The sequence below is a fragment of the Mesoplodon densirostris genome, chromosome 19 (genome assembly GCF_025265405.1).
Source record: "Mesoplodon densirostris isolate mMesDen1 chromosome 19, mMesDen1 primary haplotype, whole genome shotgun sequence".
NCBI lineage: Eukaryota > Metazoa > Chordata > Mammalia > Artiodactyla > Ziphiidae > Mesoplodon > Mesoplodon densirostris.
In genome coordinates this window covers 29841629-29859584 of record NC_082679.1, presented here as the reverse complement: position 1 = coordinate 29859584, position 17956 = coordinate 29841629, and the positions used below count along the sequence as shown (strand labels likewise).

At 36.9% G+C, this 17956-nt stretch overlaps 1 protein-coding gene across 8 annotated transcripts in view; it reads right to left on the bottom strand.

Annotated features, from left to right (window-relative positions):
* The window catches only part of PHKB (phosphorylase kinase regulatory subunit beta), a 204830-nt gene that overhangs the window by 100668 nt on the left and 86206 nt on the right, over positions 1-17956 (bottom strand). For all 8 annotated transcript variants that reach the window (XM_060085615.1, XM_060085609.1, XM_060085613.1 and 5 more), the window contains 4 exons: positions 9173-9268; positions 6807-7004; positions 4296-4353; positions 3679-3756 (listed from right to left, as the gene is read on the bottom strand). In XM_060085615.1, coding sequence (XP_059941598.1) covers positions 3679-3756; positions 4296-4353; positions 6807-7004; positions 9173-9268 — 430 coding nt within the window. The remainder of the gene's footprint in view (positions 1-3678; positions 3757-4295; positions 4354-6806; positions 7005-9172; positions 9269-17956) is intronic.

Genomic DNA, 17956 nt, shown 5'->3' with positions numbered 1-17956 from the left:
AATACGCTAGTAAGTAACCATGAGATCAGTGAAGAAATCAAAGAGGAAATCAAAAAATACCTGTAAACAAATGACAGTGAAAACACTATGAACCAAAACACATGGGATGCAGCAAAAGCAGTTCTAAGAGGGAAGTTTATAGAAATACAATACTACCTCAAGAAACAAGAAATATCTCAAATAAACAACCTAACCTTACACCAAAGCAATTACAGAAAGAAGAACAAAAAACCCCAAAGTTAGCAGAAAGAAAGAAATCATGAAGATCAGATCAGAAATAAATGCAAAACAAATGAAGGAACGATAGCAAAGATCAATAAAACTAAAAGCTGGTTCTTTTTGACGATAAACAAAACTTATAAACCATTAGCTAGACTCATCAAGAAAAAAAGGGAGAAGACTCAAATCAACAGAATTAGAAATGAAAAAGGAGAAGTAGCAACTGACACTGCAGAAAGACAAAGGATCATGAGAGATTACTACACCCAACTATATGCCAATAAAATGGACAACGTGGAAGAAATGGACAAATTCTTAGAAAAGCACAACCTTCCAAGACTGAACCAGGAAGAAATAGAAAATATAAACAGACCAATCACAAGCACTGAAAGTGAGACTGTGATTAAAAATCTTGCAATAGGGCTTCCCTGGTGGCGCAGTGGTTGAGAGTCCGCCTCCCGATGCAGGGGACACGGGTTCGTTTCCCGGTCCGGTAGGATCCCACATGCCGCGGCGAGGCTGGACCTGTGAGCCATGGCCGCTGAGCCGGCATGCCTGGAGCCTGTGATCCACAACAGGAGAGGCCACAACAGCGAGAGGCCCACATACCACAAAAAAAAAAAAAAAAAAAATCTTCCAACAAACAAAAGCCCAGGACCAGATGGCTTCACAGGCGAATTCTATCAAATATTTAGAAAAGAGCTAACACCTTTCCTTCTCAAACTCTTCCAAAATATAGCAGAGGGAGGACACTCTGAAACTCATTCTACAAGGCCACCATCACCCTGATACCAAAGTGAGACAAAGCTGTCACAAAAAAAGAAAACTACAGGCCAATATCACTGATGAACATAGACACAAAAATCCTCAACAAAATACTAGCAAACAGAATCCAACAGCACATTAAAAGATCATATACCATGATCAAGTGGGGTTTATCCCAGGAATGCAAGGATTCTTCAATATACGCAAATCAATCAATGTGATACACCATATTAACAAACTGAAGGAGAAAAACCATATGATCATCTCAATAGATGCAGAAAAAGCTTTTGACAAAATTCAACACCCATTTACAAGAAAAACCCTCCAGAAAGTGGGCACAGAGGGAACCTACCTCAACGTAATAAAGGCCATATACGACAAACATACAGCCTGCATCGTTCTCAGTGGTGAAAAACTGAAACCATTGCCTCTAAGATCAGGAACAAGACAAGGTTGCCCACTCTCACCACTATTATTCAAAATAGTTTCGGAAGTTTTAGCCACAGCACAACTTCCAGAGAAGAAAAAGAAAAAAAAGGAATCCAAATCAGAAAAGAAGTAAAGCTGTCACTGTCTGCAGATGACACGATACCATACAGAGAGAATCCTAAAGATGCTACCAGAAAGCTACTAGAGCCAATCAATGAATTTGGTAAAGTAGCAGGATACAAAATTAATGCACAGAAATCTCTTGCATTCCTATACACTAGTGATGAATAATCTGAAAGAGAAATTAAGGAAACATTCCCATTTACCACTGCAACTAAAAGAATAAAATACCTAGGAATAAACCTACCTAAGGAGACAAAACACCTGTATGCAGAAAACTAGAAGACACTGATTATAGAAATTAAAGATGATACAAATAGATGGAGAGATATACCAGGTTCTTGGATTGGAAGAATCAACATTGTGAAAATGACTATACTACCCAAAGCAATCTACAGATTCAATGCAATCCCTATCAAACTACCACTGGCATTTTTCACAGAACTAGAACAAAAAATTTCACAATTTGTATGGAAACACAAAAGACCCCAAATAGCCAGAGCTATCCTGAGAAAGAAAAACCGAGCTGGAGGAATCAGGCTCCTTGACTTCAGACTATACTACAAAGCTACAGTAATCAAGACAGTATGGTACTGGCACAAAAACAGAAACATAGATCAATGGAACAGAAAAGAAAAGCCAGAGATAAACCCACGCACATATGGTCACCTTATCTTTGATAAAGGAGGCAAGAATATACAATGGAGAAAAGACAGCCTCTTCAATGAGTGGTGCTAGGGAAACAGGACAGCTACATTTAAAAGAATGAAATTAGAACACTCCCTAACACCATACACAAAAATAAGCTCAAAATGGATCAAAGATCTAAATGTAAGGCCAAACACTTAGAGGAAAACTCTTAGAGGAAAACGTAGGCAGAACACTCTTTGACATAAATCACAGCAAGATCCTTTTTGACCCACCTCCTAGAAAATGGAAATATAAACAAAAATAAACAAATGGGACCTAATGAAACTTAAAATCTTTGGCACAGCAAAGGAAACCATAAACAAGACAAAAAGAGAACCCTCAGAATGGGAGAAAATATTTGCAAACTAAGCAACTGACAAAGGATTAATCTCCAAAATATACAAGTAGCTCATGCAGCTTACTATCAAAAAAACAAACAACCTAAATCAAAAATGGGCTGAAGACCTAAATAGACATTTCTCCAAAGAAGATATACAGATTGCCAACAAACACATGAATGTTCAGCATCAGCAGTCATTAGAGAAATGCAAATCAAAACTACAATTAGTTACTACCTCACACCAGTCAGAATGGCCATCATCAAAAAATCTACAAATAATAAATGCTGGAGAGGGTGTGGAGAAACAGGAATTTTCTTGCACTGTTGGTGGGAGTATAAATTGATACAGTCACTACGGAAAACAGTATGGAGGTTCCTTAAAAAAACTAAAAATAGAACTGCCCTATGAATGAGCAATCCCATTACTGGGCATATACCCTGAGAAAACTATAGTTCAAAAAGAATCATGTACCACAATTTTCACTGAAGCATTGTATACAATAGCCAGGACATGGAAGCAACCTAAGTGTCCATCGACAGATGAATGGATAAAGAAGATGTGGCATGTATATACAATGGAATATTACTCAGCCACAAAAAGAAATGAAATTGAGTTATTTGTAGTGAGGTGGAAGGATCTAGAGTCTGTCATACAGAGTGAAGTAAGTGAGAAAAAGATAAACAAATACGGTATGCTAACACATATATATGGAGTGTAAAAAAAAAAAGGTTCTTATGAACCTAGGCACAGGACAGGAATAAAGATGCAGATGTAGAGAATGGACTTGAGGACATGGGGAGGGGGAATGGTAAGATGGGACGAAGTGAGAGACTTGCATTTACATATATACACTACCAAATGTAAAATAGATAGCTAGTGGGAAGCAGCTGCATAGCACAGGGAGATCAGCTCTGTGCTCTGTGACCACCTAGAGGGGTGGGATAGGGAGGGTGGGAGGGAGATGCAAGAGGGAGGGGATATGGGGATATATGTATACGTATAGCTGATTCAGTTTGTTATATAGCAGAAATTAACACAATGTTGTAAAGCAATTACATTCCAATAAAGATGTAAAAAAAAAAAACAAAAGAAAGGAAAAGCATTCCAACTACACCTTCTGTTGTGTGATGAAGTACTGGAGTCAGAAGATCCTGATATTCTTTTACTTGCTTGGGATTGCCTCTAAAAACACCTACAATGTAAAATATAAAATCCAATAGCATTTGAGCTCAAAAAGCAACATGGAAATTTTACCTTAGAAAAAAAATTTACCCAATTGTAATTATTCTTTCATTTTTCTATATAAATAATAAACATAAAATGAAAAAAGGTTATGCAAATAAATGCATATGATAGTTTTCCAGGAAACTGATTTGAGAAATGTTAGCATTTAGAATTGAAAACTGAACTTTAATTGAAATTTCTCTATGCTTAAGTATAAATATTATAGACATTCACAATGTCACAAATTACAGTATTCATAAAAATTCTTCTTTGTAAATATGAAAATATATTTGTATCCTTTTAAAAATACTTCAAAGTATTTTTAAAATTCTTTAAATGATGTAACATTAACTCAGAAAGCAGAAAAGTAGCATATAAAAATACAGAGTAGTTAACATCAATAAGTGCAGTCTATTTTGCTAGCTGAAAAGAGTCATATTTTATTTCTTTTCTTCTTTAAACTAGTTATATCCTACAGTTTAAATTTCAGGAGAAAAGTTCACTCACCATCAATCATCATGTAAATGAAAAATATAGGAAATTCACATTCAATGCCATCAAATAGCTAAAACAGAAAATAAAATATTAAAAATTTCACCAACAATAATTTAGAACATGTATATTAATTATATTAATTAGAACACTTATATCATTAGAATATACATACATAAAAATTTATTTATTGTAATAACAAAACTGGACTGATTTTATAAGTAGTTTCGTTGTTCTTTAAAAAAAATTTTCTCAGCATTCTTATTATTCAAAAGCTCATTCATTTAATCCATCACAGAGTAGTCATTCATTCAATAAATATTTCCTAAGTATTTAGTAATGCCTGGCATCAGCTAGACAGAGGGCTATGAAGACAAAAAGATAGAAAACCTGCTGTAGTGGGGAGACAGGCATGTAAATAAACAATTGCAGTATGTTACAAAATGTCTATACATTGTATATATATCAAGAACCAAGGGCATGAAGCATCTGAGCCTGCCCAGGGAGTCAGGAAAGGGTTTATAGGAAAGGAGATGCTTCAACTAATGCTTGATGGATTTCTCTGGAGAGATAAGCTAAGGGAACTCCATACAGAGAAGACAACAGTACAAACTAGAAATGCATTAATGAACGAAGTACGTTAAAGAAACTCACAGCAATTCAGTATTCCTGGCACAAGCAAGGAAGAAGCAGTGAAAGGTGAAGTCTAACAGGTGGGTCAGGACAGCCAGATCCGGGAGGGCCTGAGAAGTCAGGCTGACAGACAAAAACTTTGATCTGAAAGTGACAGGGTACCACTGAAGAGGATCAAATTTACTTGCTAGATGAACAGCTGGCAGTACTGAAGAGGGTTTTAGGATAAGAAATAAGGAGACCAACTGGAAGGCTGCTGGGAACAATCCAAAGAGAAAGGATGTTACCCTAAATCGATGTTTCTCAACTTCAGCACTATTGACATCTTGGGCCAAATAGTTCTTTGTTGTGGGAGTTGTCCTGTGCACTGTGGGACAGTTAGTAGCATCCCTGGATTCTACCTTCCAGATGCCAGTAGCACCCACCGAGGTGTAACAACAAAAAATTTCTTCAAATATTGTCAAATGTCCCCTGGGGAGCAAAATCATTCCCGGCTGTGGATCACTCGCCTAAACGAAGCAGTTAATAGAGACGAAGGGACAGTTTTTAAGATTTAAAGGTAGTTAAATTTGCCAGACTTGGTGAGTGACAAAGAAGGCTGAGTGAGAGGGAAGAGCCTAGGACGAATCTCAGGTTTGGGGCTTGGGCAGAAGGGTGGAAGGTGATCATAGGCAGACTGCAGCGCATTCTAGTGAGGATGTCCAACAGGCAGCTGGATACGTGGTAGGGCACTCAGGGGTGGAAGTATGAGTTAGGGATAGAGACGTGGGATTAACAGTGATTGCTAGAGCTATGACTGCATGAATAGCATGAAAAGAGAATAGGACTGAAGATGGATTCCAGGAGACAAGCAAAGGATAAAGGGAGGCAGAAGAAGAGGAATCTGCAAAGGAGACTAAGAAAGATAGTGAGAGAACTAAGCAGAGACTTAGGAAGAGAATGAAGTCACAGAAAATGGAGGAGAACCTCCCGAGAGAGGACTTACTTAAGACACTCAAATGCCAATGGCAGGTTCAGTGAAATAAAGTTAGGATGGTATCCACAATGATGCAGTGACATAAACTGACTGAAGCCAACACAGCTACTGGGAAGTGTTGGGGACAGGAGCCAGATTATAAGGTAAAGGAGTAAGTAGGAGGCAAACAAGGAGCCACAACTAGAACACACCATGTCCTTCAGAAGTGTGACAACAAAGAGAGAGGCAATGGGAGGCAGATAGGGAGGGGTTTGGGTTTTTTTAAAATAATTTTCAACCTATCCCATTGAAGCAAAGTCTTCAGCAATGTGGATGGATGCTTACTTTTTTGGGGGGTGTTACAGTTTTCTGGGCAGCTTAGAAACAGCTAGAATAAACCTAGATATAGGATATGTATGTATATTTGAAATATAAAATCTTTAAAACCAAATATTTAGAGGAGTATATTTCAGAGGGAAGTGTCTAAGTGAAACAGAAAAAAGAGCATTTGCTTAAAGATTGAAAATTCAATCACAAATAGATATTTTCTATTATATTAGACAAATAGTATATAGTAGGCAGGCAAAATACTGAAAGTGCAATAGAAAAATTACTCACCCAATGACTCAACATGGCCCAATGTGAGCAAATAGGCCTCAACAGCTAACACTTACCGAGTGCTTACTATGTGCCAAGCACCGTTCTAAGCACTTTTATATATATTAACTGATTTAATTCTCAAAAAAACCTCACTAATAGTAGGTACTAACATTATTTTATCAATGAAGAATATTAAACACAGAGAGCTTAATTAACTTGCCCAAGGTCTGACAGCTAATAAGTGGCAGAGCCAGAATTCAAACCCAAGAAGTCTGCCTCCTGAATCAGTACTTTTGAACATTCTATTATGCTATCTGACATGGGATACTTTTTGATACCTTAATTTCAGCTGGTCTGTAGTAGCGTCTTTTAGGATCTTCCAATGATGTTCTATACCCATCTCTCAAGAAACGCTTAAATCCATATTTTCCTTTTAATTTTCTAACCACTTTATCAAGTGTCTGGCTAAACAGAACTTCATCATCCAAGGCAAATGCAGGATAACTGATGCAGGGGAGCAGGGCAGCATCTGTGTTCTGGGGGCAATAAGAAAAAGAAGGGAAAGTAAGTGTCTGTAATCATATGATCAACACAGCCCAAAGAGAATCACAGAGATGAAAAGCCACTAAGGTTATTTAACTGACAGTGACACTGCTGTGCTCCAAGGGACAGACAGATGTTTATATGGCATGGTTTAGTGAACCTTACAGAGGAGATAAAACTTCATTCAATGATAAGGAGTATTTTCAAGGTTCAACACTGGACTCAAACTTTAGTACATTATTTCAGTCATTGTGTAAAAATTTAACACCACTAATTAGTCATTACAACGAATCTGTCATAACAATTTGTTTATAATAGTGAAAACCAGAAAACAACCTAAAGGTCCAACAATTAGCTGAGTAAATCAGCAGCCATTAAAATTTATATTATAGAAATGTTTACTAATATGGAAACATGTCCATTCAAAGAAACAGGTTATCAAGCATTATGAACAATATTCCTCCAGTTTTGTAAAATAAAAATGTTATATGTGTACATAAAAATACATGGAAACATACAAACCCAAATGATGTCAACCTAAGATTATAACTGAATGGTGGAATAATGAGTGGATATATTTTTATTATTTGCTTATTTGTGGATTCTGTTTGTCTTTTATCATAATCTTGTATTACTTCTATAAAATAGTTATTTTAAAATAATTAAATTGTTCCATTTGGGGTGTTTTCTAAGAATAGAGCCACAAATAACCCCTAGAAAAATCTGCAATCAGGTATTACATAGTCATTTAAGAGATTATCAGACAAAAGAAAAAGGTGAATCAAATGAGAGAAAAGAAATAAGGAAAGCAGTTTTATTCAAAAGAAATTTAAATTATGAAAAATATTCTTCTACATTTCTAATACAGTAAGTCCCCTACATATGAACGAATTCTGTTCTGTGAGCACGTTTGTTAAGTCCAATTTGTCTGTAAGTCCAACAAAGTTAGCCTAGGTACCTAACTAACACAATCCGCTATATAGTACTGTACTGTAATAGGTTGATAATACTTTTCACACAAATAATACATAAAAAACAAATGAACACGAAAAATAAAGAAAACATTTTTAATCTTACAGTATAGTAATCTTACAGTATAGTACCTTGAAAAGTAAAATAGTACAGTACAACAGCTGGCATACAGGGGCTGGCATCAAGTGAACAAGCAAGAAGAGTTACTGACTAGAGGAGGGAGAGGAGGTGGGAGATGGTCGAGCTAATGGATCCTCAGCAATAGGAGACAGAGGGCAAGCTGCAATTGCACTCACAGGTTCTGGTTCTTTGCTGGATTAAATTCTATCTACCCTCTTGAAAAAATGGTCCAGTGATATCTGGGTAGTAGCTCTTTTTTTCTTGTCACAGATGACATGGTAGCAAGGGACTGCATTCTGAAAGGCTGCTGCAACCTTTGTGAACCATTCTACATTTGGGTCCTGTGCCTCAAAAACTAACAGTGCCTCCTCAAACAAAGAAAATCCCCTTGCCATTTCCTGTGTCATGAATCTCTTCGGTTCTTCAGTTACTTCTTCTTCCTCTTGTCACTCCACCCTCTCAGTTATTTTCACTTTTGTTTCCATCATTATCGCCTGGCGTTTTTTAGCAGTACCAACTACATCATTGCTGCTTTTAAGCTTGCTTCCAGACATCCTGGGCTTGAAATAAAGATACTGTACTACTGTACTCTATACAGTACTGTACAGTAAAGTACACAAAAGCACAACCACTTGTAGAGGATGCATGCACGTGACAATGTATGCCAGACACGTGAACTAAATTATGTGATTGGACCTGGGAATGCACATTCACATCTTTGAAAGTTCGCAACTTGAAGGTTCATGTGTAGGGGACTTACTGGTATATAATATCCCGTGACCAAAAAAATTAATTTTGGCATAATGTTGCTACTCCCCCAAAGAGAAAAAAATATATCTAGTTCTCTACTGCTCTATGAAAACTCAAAGGACAAAGCAGCTTTCTCCACAGCTCTGCTCACTTCCTAAACATTGACCTCCCCAGGCCAGAGGAGTAAACAGCAACATTCTCTCTTCTTATCTCTTCTGCCAACTTTTAACACTTTAGAGTACTTTCTTGGAAAAAGAAACAAAACTATGTAACAATCATAAACAACAGTTCATATTAATTTATTATAAAAATATCTCACATGAGATCTTGATTCTCTGGGTAACAGTGAGCACAAAGTTTGCCGGTTGCGATTGTGGGCATCGAGATCCACAAATATAACTGACCAAGAACAGCCCTGGAATGAGAGAGAAAGAAAAATTTCCTAGATTAACATAAAAGAGTATTGTAGAGTATTGGGCAATTTGACTGAAATAAATTTCACATTATAAATCAGTTACCTCAATTTACAAAAATAATAAAACTTAAAAAAAGACAAGCAAAAAAAATTTCACAAAAATATTAACATTGGTTGCATTTGAGAGTGGCATTACAGAAAATTTCAATTTTTAAAATATTTTCAGTATTTCTCAAATTTCTTGCAATAAACATATTAATTTTATAATCATAAAAAATAAATGTTATTTTTCAATTTTTCCAATTTCTCCTTAGTTTTCTTCAAAATCAAAATGTATAGATTACAAGATAACTAATAAAGGATATTTTAATAAAAGTAAAAAATCATTTAGCTAATACTTCTGACAAGTAAATAAGAACTAATTTGGATTCACAAAATCTGAATTGTACAGTCCTAATAAAGAACGATGAAATTAAATGAATTTAGATATCTAGAATTACAGATATAAAAACTACTTGATTAAAATATGAAGACAGGAGAATCTCAAATAATAGTAATGTACATAAATACTTGCTAATATTCATTATGTGTCAGGCACTGTTTTATGCTTCACATGGATTATCTCATTTAATCCCCTTATGTAGATATTATTATACCCATTTTACAGAAAAGAATGCTAAATCTTAGTATAACAGAGGCAAGGGTTCAAAATCAAGTCCGACACAGAAGACCACACCTTGAACACTATATTATGCAATTTCCCACACTAAAAATTATCTTTCAAGTAAGAACCAAAAACTTGAATAAAAAAAAAGTGTTAACAAAAAATAATTGGTCTGCTAACCAAGTTAAAAAACTTTATCAGGGGCCTCCCTGGTGGCGCAGTGGTTGAGAGTCCGCCTGCCGATGCAGGGGATACGGGTTCGTGCCCGGGTCTGGGAGGATCCCATATGCCGCGGAGCGGCTGGGCACGTGAGCCATGGCCGCTGGGCCTGCGCGTCCGGAGCCTGTGCTCCGCAACGGGAGAGGCCACAGCAGTGAGAGGCCCGCGTACCGCAGAAAAAAAAAAAAAAAAAAAATTTATCAATACTATTTAGCCATTAGTACTTTTCATTTTCAATAGCATACTTTTTAAATAAACATGGCTTTGTTCTTTTATTGGGGAGGTAGATATTTTGAAAACACAGAGAATGAAATTGGAATACGACTGCTTTCATTACAAGAGAATACTCAGAAAAACACACGGCGAAAGGAAGAACACTATCACAAATTTCATGTTGCTTCATTACCTTCTAAATCTCATACCAATTCTCACCAACTTCAAAGATGCATTTGCCCTGAAGATAAAGTACATTGATTGAAACTCAAAATCTAGTAGTACTAGGCCCTAGATCCAAACATCATACTCACTCTGTATATTTTTCCTGTTAACCCATGTTCATACATGAATATTAGCTCGTAAAATAGAACTTCTCATTCATAATATTATTTCTTAAATTTCTTTTAACTCTGACAATAAGTGAACAAGGAATGAGTGAGGCTGTCTCTCAACCACATCAATTCTAAACAGTCTTTCTATTATTTGAAAGTCCCTACTTCTCATCTGTACTCACAAAATTGAGCCCAACAAACCTTCACGCAGTAGCTGCCAATGTCAGGGTAATGTGCCCTCTGCTTTGAGTAAAACAAGACAGAACAAGACCTCTCCTCTCAAGGAGCTGACCCAGGTGATATACAGTCCTAAATCAGATAAATATTAAACAAAACAAAAAGACTGCACGTGGCAATACAGGACTATGTACCAGGTGAGTGGTTTAGATGAAAGAATAATAAGCCTCTAAAGTTAACAGGAGGAAAACAAAATAGGGACCTTGCAGTACTTCATGGAGAAGGTGAGGACCAGAACTAGGATCTGAATTTTGGGGGAAGGGGGAGCAAGTAGAGTGGTTGGAACGAGAGAGCAAAGAAATGAATGCATATGCGATGTTGGGAGCCAATGAATACACAAAATAACAGGACTTATAATTTACCCTTAGGCTGGAAATTAATAAAGTTAATTACATGTCAAATCAGTCTGCCTTGAATTTAATTTTTTAAAAGATACAACAATCTAAGTAGGATAATTTATAAATAATGAAGTGAAATGGCAAATTTGGTAATTCTTGCCATTATTTGATTCATGTAAACAGCCAACTTCTATTTTCTACCCACAAATAAATCATTTATCTAGATTCACCAAAGCATTTGTTGAGGTCCCCTCCTCTGTCAGCCTCTAAGAAATAGGCACAAAAGGAAAAATTAATCTCATAATGCTATCATATTTTAACACTAAGATCAAAGGTTAATAAACTATATTGTCTGACTGTCATCTTAAAAAAATATACCATGCTTTAGGTATATGGCCCGGACTTACAGAAGAATAAAATTCACCCAAGGCCATGGGCAGCTATTCTTATTCAGAAGCAAAATTTTTAAAACGTCATCAAGGAGACCTACATATGGAATTAATCATCACCTACTTTAAATTATCAGACACGTTAATTTTAGGCCTGCAAATTTCAAGGGAAGCTAGACATGTCTGCATCGCTTTGAACACTGCGTAATATGAGAAATCTTTCTAGTCATCACCTTTTAGATTCTGGCCTCAGCTCATTTGTCAGTATCTTGATTTCTCCAATTAAAGGCAGGAATATGGAAAGATGTTTTATAAGTATATGTCACTCCAGAGTATCTTATTAACTTTGGATATTTTATTTTCATCTTTCACTTCCTGAAATTATCATAACTCTGCCATAATATCCTGACTCCATCTAAAGAGCATAGATAAGACTGACAGTTCAAACTTTACTCCCAAACTGAGTTTCTGTAATTGTTTTCTAGTATACACATTACAAGATGATTCAAACTGACTTGAGTTCCAATGAAGGGAAAGAGCTGCACTGAACCATCTACCCAGGCCTCCATGACCATAACAAACACTTTTGAGATGGTATCTATGGCCAAGGGTAACATCTATGACTCAGACAGGCTGGCACCTGGGACCTGCGACCCTTAGCTGCAGTGCTTGCACCTGGACAAATGTCTCCTCCAGCAATAAAATACAAAGAAACTATAAAGGACTAAAAATAACTGTGTGCATGGGCAGCTGGGCAAATTATGGACAAGATACAAAGAGACCAAAAACCCAACAGCCACTTCTGAAGAGCCGGAAGCAAAAGCAAGGTACTGCGCATGCCCCCTGCACACACCACCACCTAAGGGGTGGGCAAACCACCTAAGGCACCTCCTAGCCTGATCCCCAGATGCACCCCTACCCTCACCCCATATGAAGAACCAGTTCGCCCCCCACCCAGCAAGCAAGCGAGTGAGCAAGGGAACCTGTTACTTGTTCTCTCTCCCCACTGCTGCAGCAGGGGCCCCAGTAAAACCTTGCCTGAATTTCTTGTCTGGCCTCTGATCAATTCCTATTGATTAAATTGGCCAAGAACTCTGGTAGGTAACATGACAGTAAGACGATCTCTTTAGTCTCAATTCAAAGTGAAATGATTTGAAGGATTGCCCAGGCCTTTCTTTTCCTCTTTAGACTTTTCTCTGAACCTGAGCTAATGGGCTTACTACCCTCATCTAGCATCAAAGAATAAAACAAGATGAAACTGATCAGTGTATCTATTGTGTCAGTACTATACATGACCTTTTCTGTTCTTCTGGAAACAAAAAAACAGCACCATGATCAGGACACTTTCTTACCTAGTCCAGCATTAGGCTGTCCTATAGCTCTGTGAGCAAGCCTAGAGACGTATTCTGCAGAAATGATACTTGCTGGTGGGAATTACCCCTCTACGCCACGGCTGTAGTGGTGGTGGCCTGTAAATAGCCAACTTTTACTTACTGACCCAACAGCAGCTTCCAGTAGCCCTCACTAGAGGAAATCCTACTCACATATTGTTAAAGGGGTATCAAACTACAGAGAGAGATGAACCTGAGTGTTAATTCTCAGGGTTTTAGAAGAATAGAGCTGAGACTCAGACCCAGGAATCACAAAACTGTTGCTGATGTCTGTGACATGTGCTAACTATAAATTATGATTTAAGTATTATCAAATATTTATATATCACTATATATATTTATGAATCACTACATATATTGTCGAGTATTGCCATACACACACACACACACACACACAGATATATATATATATATATATATATACACACACACACACACAGAGAAAATATTTGAAACCATGATGAAATAAGTGATTCGCATATTAAGGATTATATGAGTATGTTTCTAAATGCTCCAAATTAGCCTTTATTATAAATTTATTTAAAAAATTAAGCCACTAGGGCCTCCCTGGTGGCGCAGTTGTTAAGAGTCCGCCTGCCGATGCAGGGGATACGGGTTCGTGCCCCGGTCTGGGAGGATCCCATATGCCGCGGAGCGGCTGGGCCCGTGAGCCATGGCCGCTGGGCCTGCGCATCCGGAGCCTGTGCTCCGCAACGGGAGAGGCCACAACAGTGAGAGGCCCGCATACCGCAAAAAAAGAAAAAAAAAAAAAAAAAAAAAAAAATTAAGCCACTTGATCAAATTTTCTTCTTAGATATTTTCTCCCAAACAAAAATATGTTCTGAAAATAGTTTCGGAGTGAAGATTTAAATCATGAGTCCTTTTTCTTTAATAATAAGGCAAGTCTAACAATTTAAAAAAATAAGAAAGGAAGTGCAGGAACACATAATAACCAAAGCTAAAGGCTTATTCCACCCAACAATTTCCCATAAAAATAAAGATTAACTTTTGTCTTATACACCAAAGCACAAAAAGGGCAAAAGTTCAACAAGTGGAAACCTCTTTCAGAAAGATCAATAATTAAGAAGAAAATGGCGTGGTCAAAAGGTACAAACTTCCAGTAAGTCCCAGGGATGTAATGTATAGCATATGTTTGAAAAGTTGCTAAGAGAGTAGGTCTTAAGAAAAAAAAGTTGTAACTATGTGTGGTAATAGATGTTAACTAGACTTACTGTGGTGATCATTTCATAATATATACAAATATCAAATCATTATGTTGTATACCTAAAACTAACACAATGTTGTTTCTTTTAAGTAAAAATAACAAAAACGTGTCTATAAATTTTAGCCTTAATATGAATGGATCACTCAAACTAAGACAAATTTTTAACTTGTGATATTCACTGAAGAGAATTATATACAATGTTTCTTTTTTAAAACAGAACAGATCAATTCACCCATTTCTCCTACCTCCCACATCCTGCCTCAGGCAACCACCAATCTGTTCCCTGTATCTGAGGTTTTGATTTTTTTTTAAAGATTCCACATATAAGAGAGATAGTACAGTATTTGTCTCTCTCTGTCTGTCTTATTTCACTTAGCATATTCTACTTAGCACCTAGCATAATGCCCTTAAGGTCCACCTGTTGTCATAAATGGTAAGATTTCACTCCTTTTTATGACTGAATAATATTCCATTGTATGTATGCATATACCACAATTTCTTTATCCATTCCTCCATTAATGGATACTTAGGTTTTTTCCATATTGTGGCTATTATAAATAATGCAGCAATGAATCTGTATATTTTTTTCGGTATTATGGACATTTCAACAACATTAATTCTTCCAACTCATGAGCATGAAACATTTTTCCATTTATTTGTGTCTTCAATTTCTCTCATCAGTTTCTTTTAGTTTTTAGTGTGCAGGTCTTTCACCTCTTTGATTAAATTTATTCCTAGGTATCTTGTTCTTTTTGATGTAATTGTAAATGGGATTGTATTCTTAATTTCTCTTTGATAGGTCATTATTAGTGTACAGAAATGCAACAGATTTTTGTATATTGATTTGTGTCCTGCAACTTTACTGAATTTGCTTATTAGTTCTTTAACAGTTTTCTGATGGAGTCTTTAGGGTTTTCTATATATAATATGTATATTCATGACATATGCAAATCATGACAGTTTTACTTCTTCCTTTCTAATTTTGGATGCCTTTTGTTTCTTTTTCTTACCTAATTTATCTGGCTAAGACTTCCTACCTGGCTAAGACTGGCTAATACTATGTTAAATAAAAGTGGCAAGAGTGGGCATTATATTAGTGAAACTAATATAATGTTATATGTCAACGACATCTCAATAAAAAATTAAACTAAATTAAATTTAATTTAAAAAAGAAGAAAATGGCTTAAGAGTTTTCAAAGATAATACACAGCTTTTACCACTAAAGGTAGAAAGCATTTAAGATCCAAGATTTCCTGTACTAATACCTTATATTCCAGATTCATTACCAAGTGCCTTTGGCTTAATTCCTGGTTCTGCCTCTCTGTTATGTGACCTATGGGAATCCACCTCAACTCTATTCATTTTGAGAGAAGGGCCCTGCCAGCCCTAAAGATCTATGACTCTCTGAGTTGCCACCAACCAGGGATGCACTTTTTTTCGAAGCTCTAAATTAATTAAGTTAAAGATACATGATCAGGTCTTCCAAAACACTGTATCAATACTCTTCAGAAATAATTGAGAATACTCATTAGACCTGAAATCCCTTAAGTCTTGAGGATGTTTCTTTAGGTTTTCACTTGAAAAAAAAAAAACCTTTCTTTATCTCAGTTCTTTTTCCGGCCACTGACTTTTTATTCTTTTTTTTTTTTTTTTTTTTTTTTTTTTGGCCGTGTTGGCTCTTTGTTGCTGCGCTCAGGCTTTCTCTAGTTGCGGTGAGCGGGGGCTACTTTTCGTTGCAGTGCACGGGCTTCTCATTGTGGTGGCTTCTCTTGTTGTGGAGCATGGGCTCTAGTGTGCTGGCTTCAGTAGTTGTGGCTCACAAGCTCTAGAGCGCAGGCTCAGTAGTTGTGGCGTTTGGGCTTAGTTGCTCCGCGGCATGTGGGATCTTCCCAGACCAGGGCTTGAACCCGTGTCCCCTGCATTGGCAGGCAGATTCTTAACCACTGCGCCACCAGGAAGTCCCCGGCCACTGACTTTTAATTAGACCACAGATCTTTTAAGTACATGGAGTGATATTATAAAATGATTAAACACTAAAAACATCACATGCACTTTTAAATGTGCTATCGTTTAGCAAGTGCATTTTTAAGTTAACTGCTGTAGAGGTGGGAATTTTAACATTTTCAAAGTCAGGTTTCTGTAATTCTCCACATCAGAAACAAAGATAAAAGGGAATTTGTAAAACTAGGATACTCTGATATCAAAAAAATTGGAAGATGGAGAGGCCCTACTTGCCAAATGTGACATCTGTGTGGCTAAAGGAATAAGACCTTATTTGTCTATATTTCTACCTGAAATAATCAAGAAATAGTCAAGTCAGCAAACATTTGGTGCACAGCTCTGCTGGAAACAGACATGAACTAAACAAGGTCAAATGTTAACTCTGCTGAGAGCAGTTGTTCTCATCCTTGGCTGCACATTAGAATTCCCAGGCAGTTTAGAAAAATCTCAACACCACAGCCTCCCTCTGGACAATTAAGTCACAATCTCTAGGGGTAGAGCCCAGGCATCAGTACTGTTTTTTAAATTCCTCAAATCTACCGTGCAGCCAAGATTGAGAATTTATGGCTGGGGAACAATACCAGCAGTATATTTACAACTCAGAATCAGAATGCATAGTAAAGCAATTCAGTACTTTTAGAATTATGGCTAACAAATCTACAGAAGCTTCCTGGGAAAAGTAGGCTGAAGGCAGAGCCCTGAAATATAAGTAGTTAAGAAAGGTACCATATATGTTTGTGGGTATATATGTAGGTAGAGAGGATGCATGCTAGATATATAAACAGTATACACTAAGACTCAGGTACATCAAAGGAGATGGCATGATCGCAAAAAAAAAAAAAAGAAGAGCTGACCACTACTTTATAATAGCTGACCTAGACATGCAATGCCATTCAACTCACTACTTGGTTACCATGGAAGGCAGAAGAGCAAGACCTGCATCTTTCCACACTGCTGTTGTAACACTACTAGCTTAGTCTGTGACTCTTCTCAGTCTCCTTCATATACCCCTGAGAAGTTTTGGAGTCCAATGGCTTTATTACCCTTCTTTAGTATTACCAGCACTTCACTAGTAATAACATGAGGTATCACTTATTGAGGGTTTAATCTTTGCCAAGCACTATGCTAAGATTTTTATTTGCATGACTACCTTCCGAGTTAGGTCCTAGTGTCAATATCTGTATTTGTTTAAATGAGGAAGCTGAGACTTAGGTAAATACCTAGCCAAAGTCACAAATTCACTGGTAGCAGTACAGAGCACACAGTGATTCTACCTCCTGACCCTGAATACAATGGCATTCTTTTATGGCAGATTGCACTCCTACTCACACACTCCTTTCTTCCTTCCTTATCTAATATATATATACATATATTCTGTAAATATTTATATACTCATACACATACATATTCATACATACACACATATTTAAATGAATGTATTGAGAGTGAGGCAGGGGGGAAAAGGAAATGAAAAGTATTGAAGGATACATGTAGGATTTCCATGAGTATGTTGACTCTTCAGAGAGAGAGAAATGTTGATACAAGCCAAGGGATCAGAGCCAGAGACACCAAGAATCTCCAGGAGAAGCATAATATTAATTCTCATGATTTTCAACAAGCTCATATACCCCTGAGCCCCCATGAGCTCCGATTCCTCAATTTCTCCAGTCAGAGGT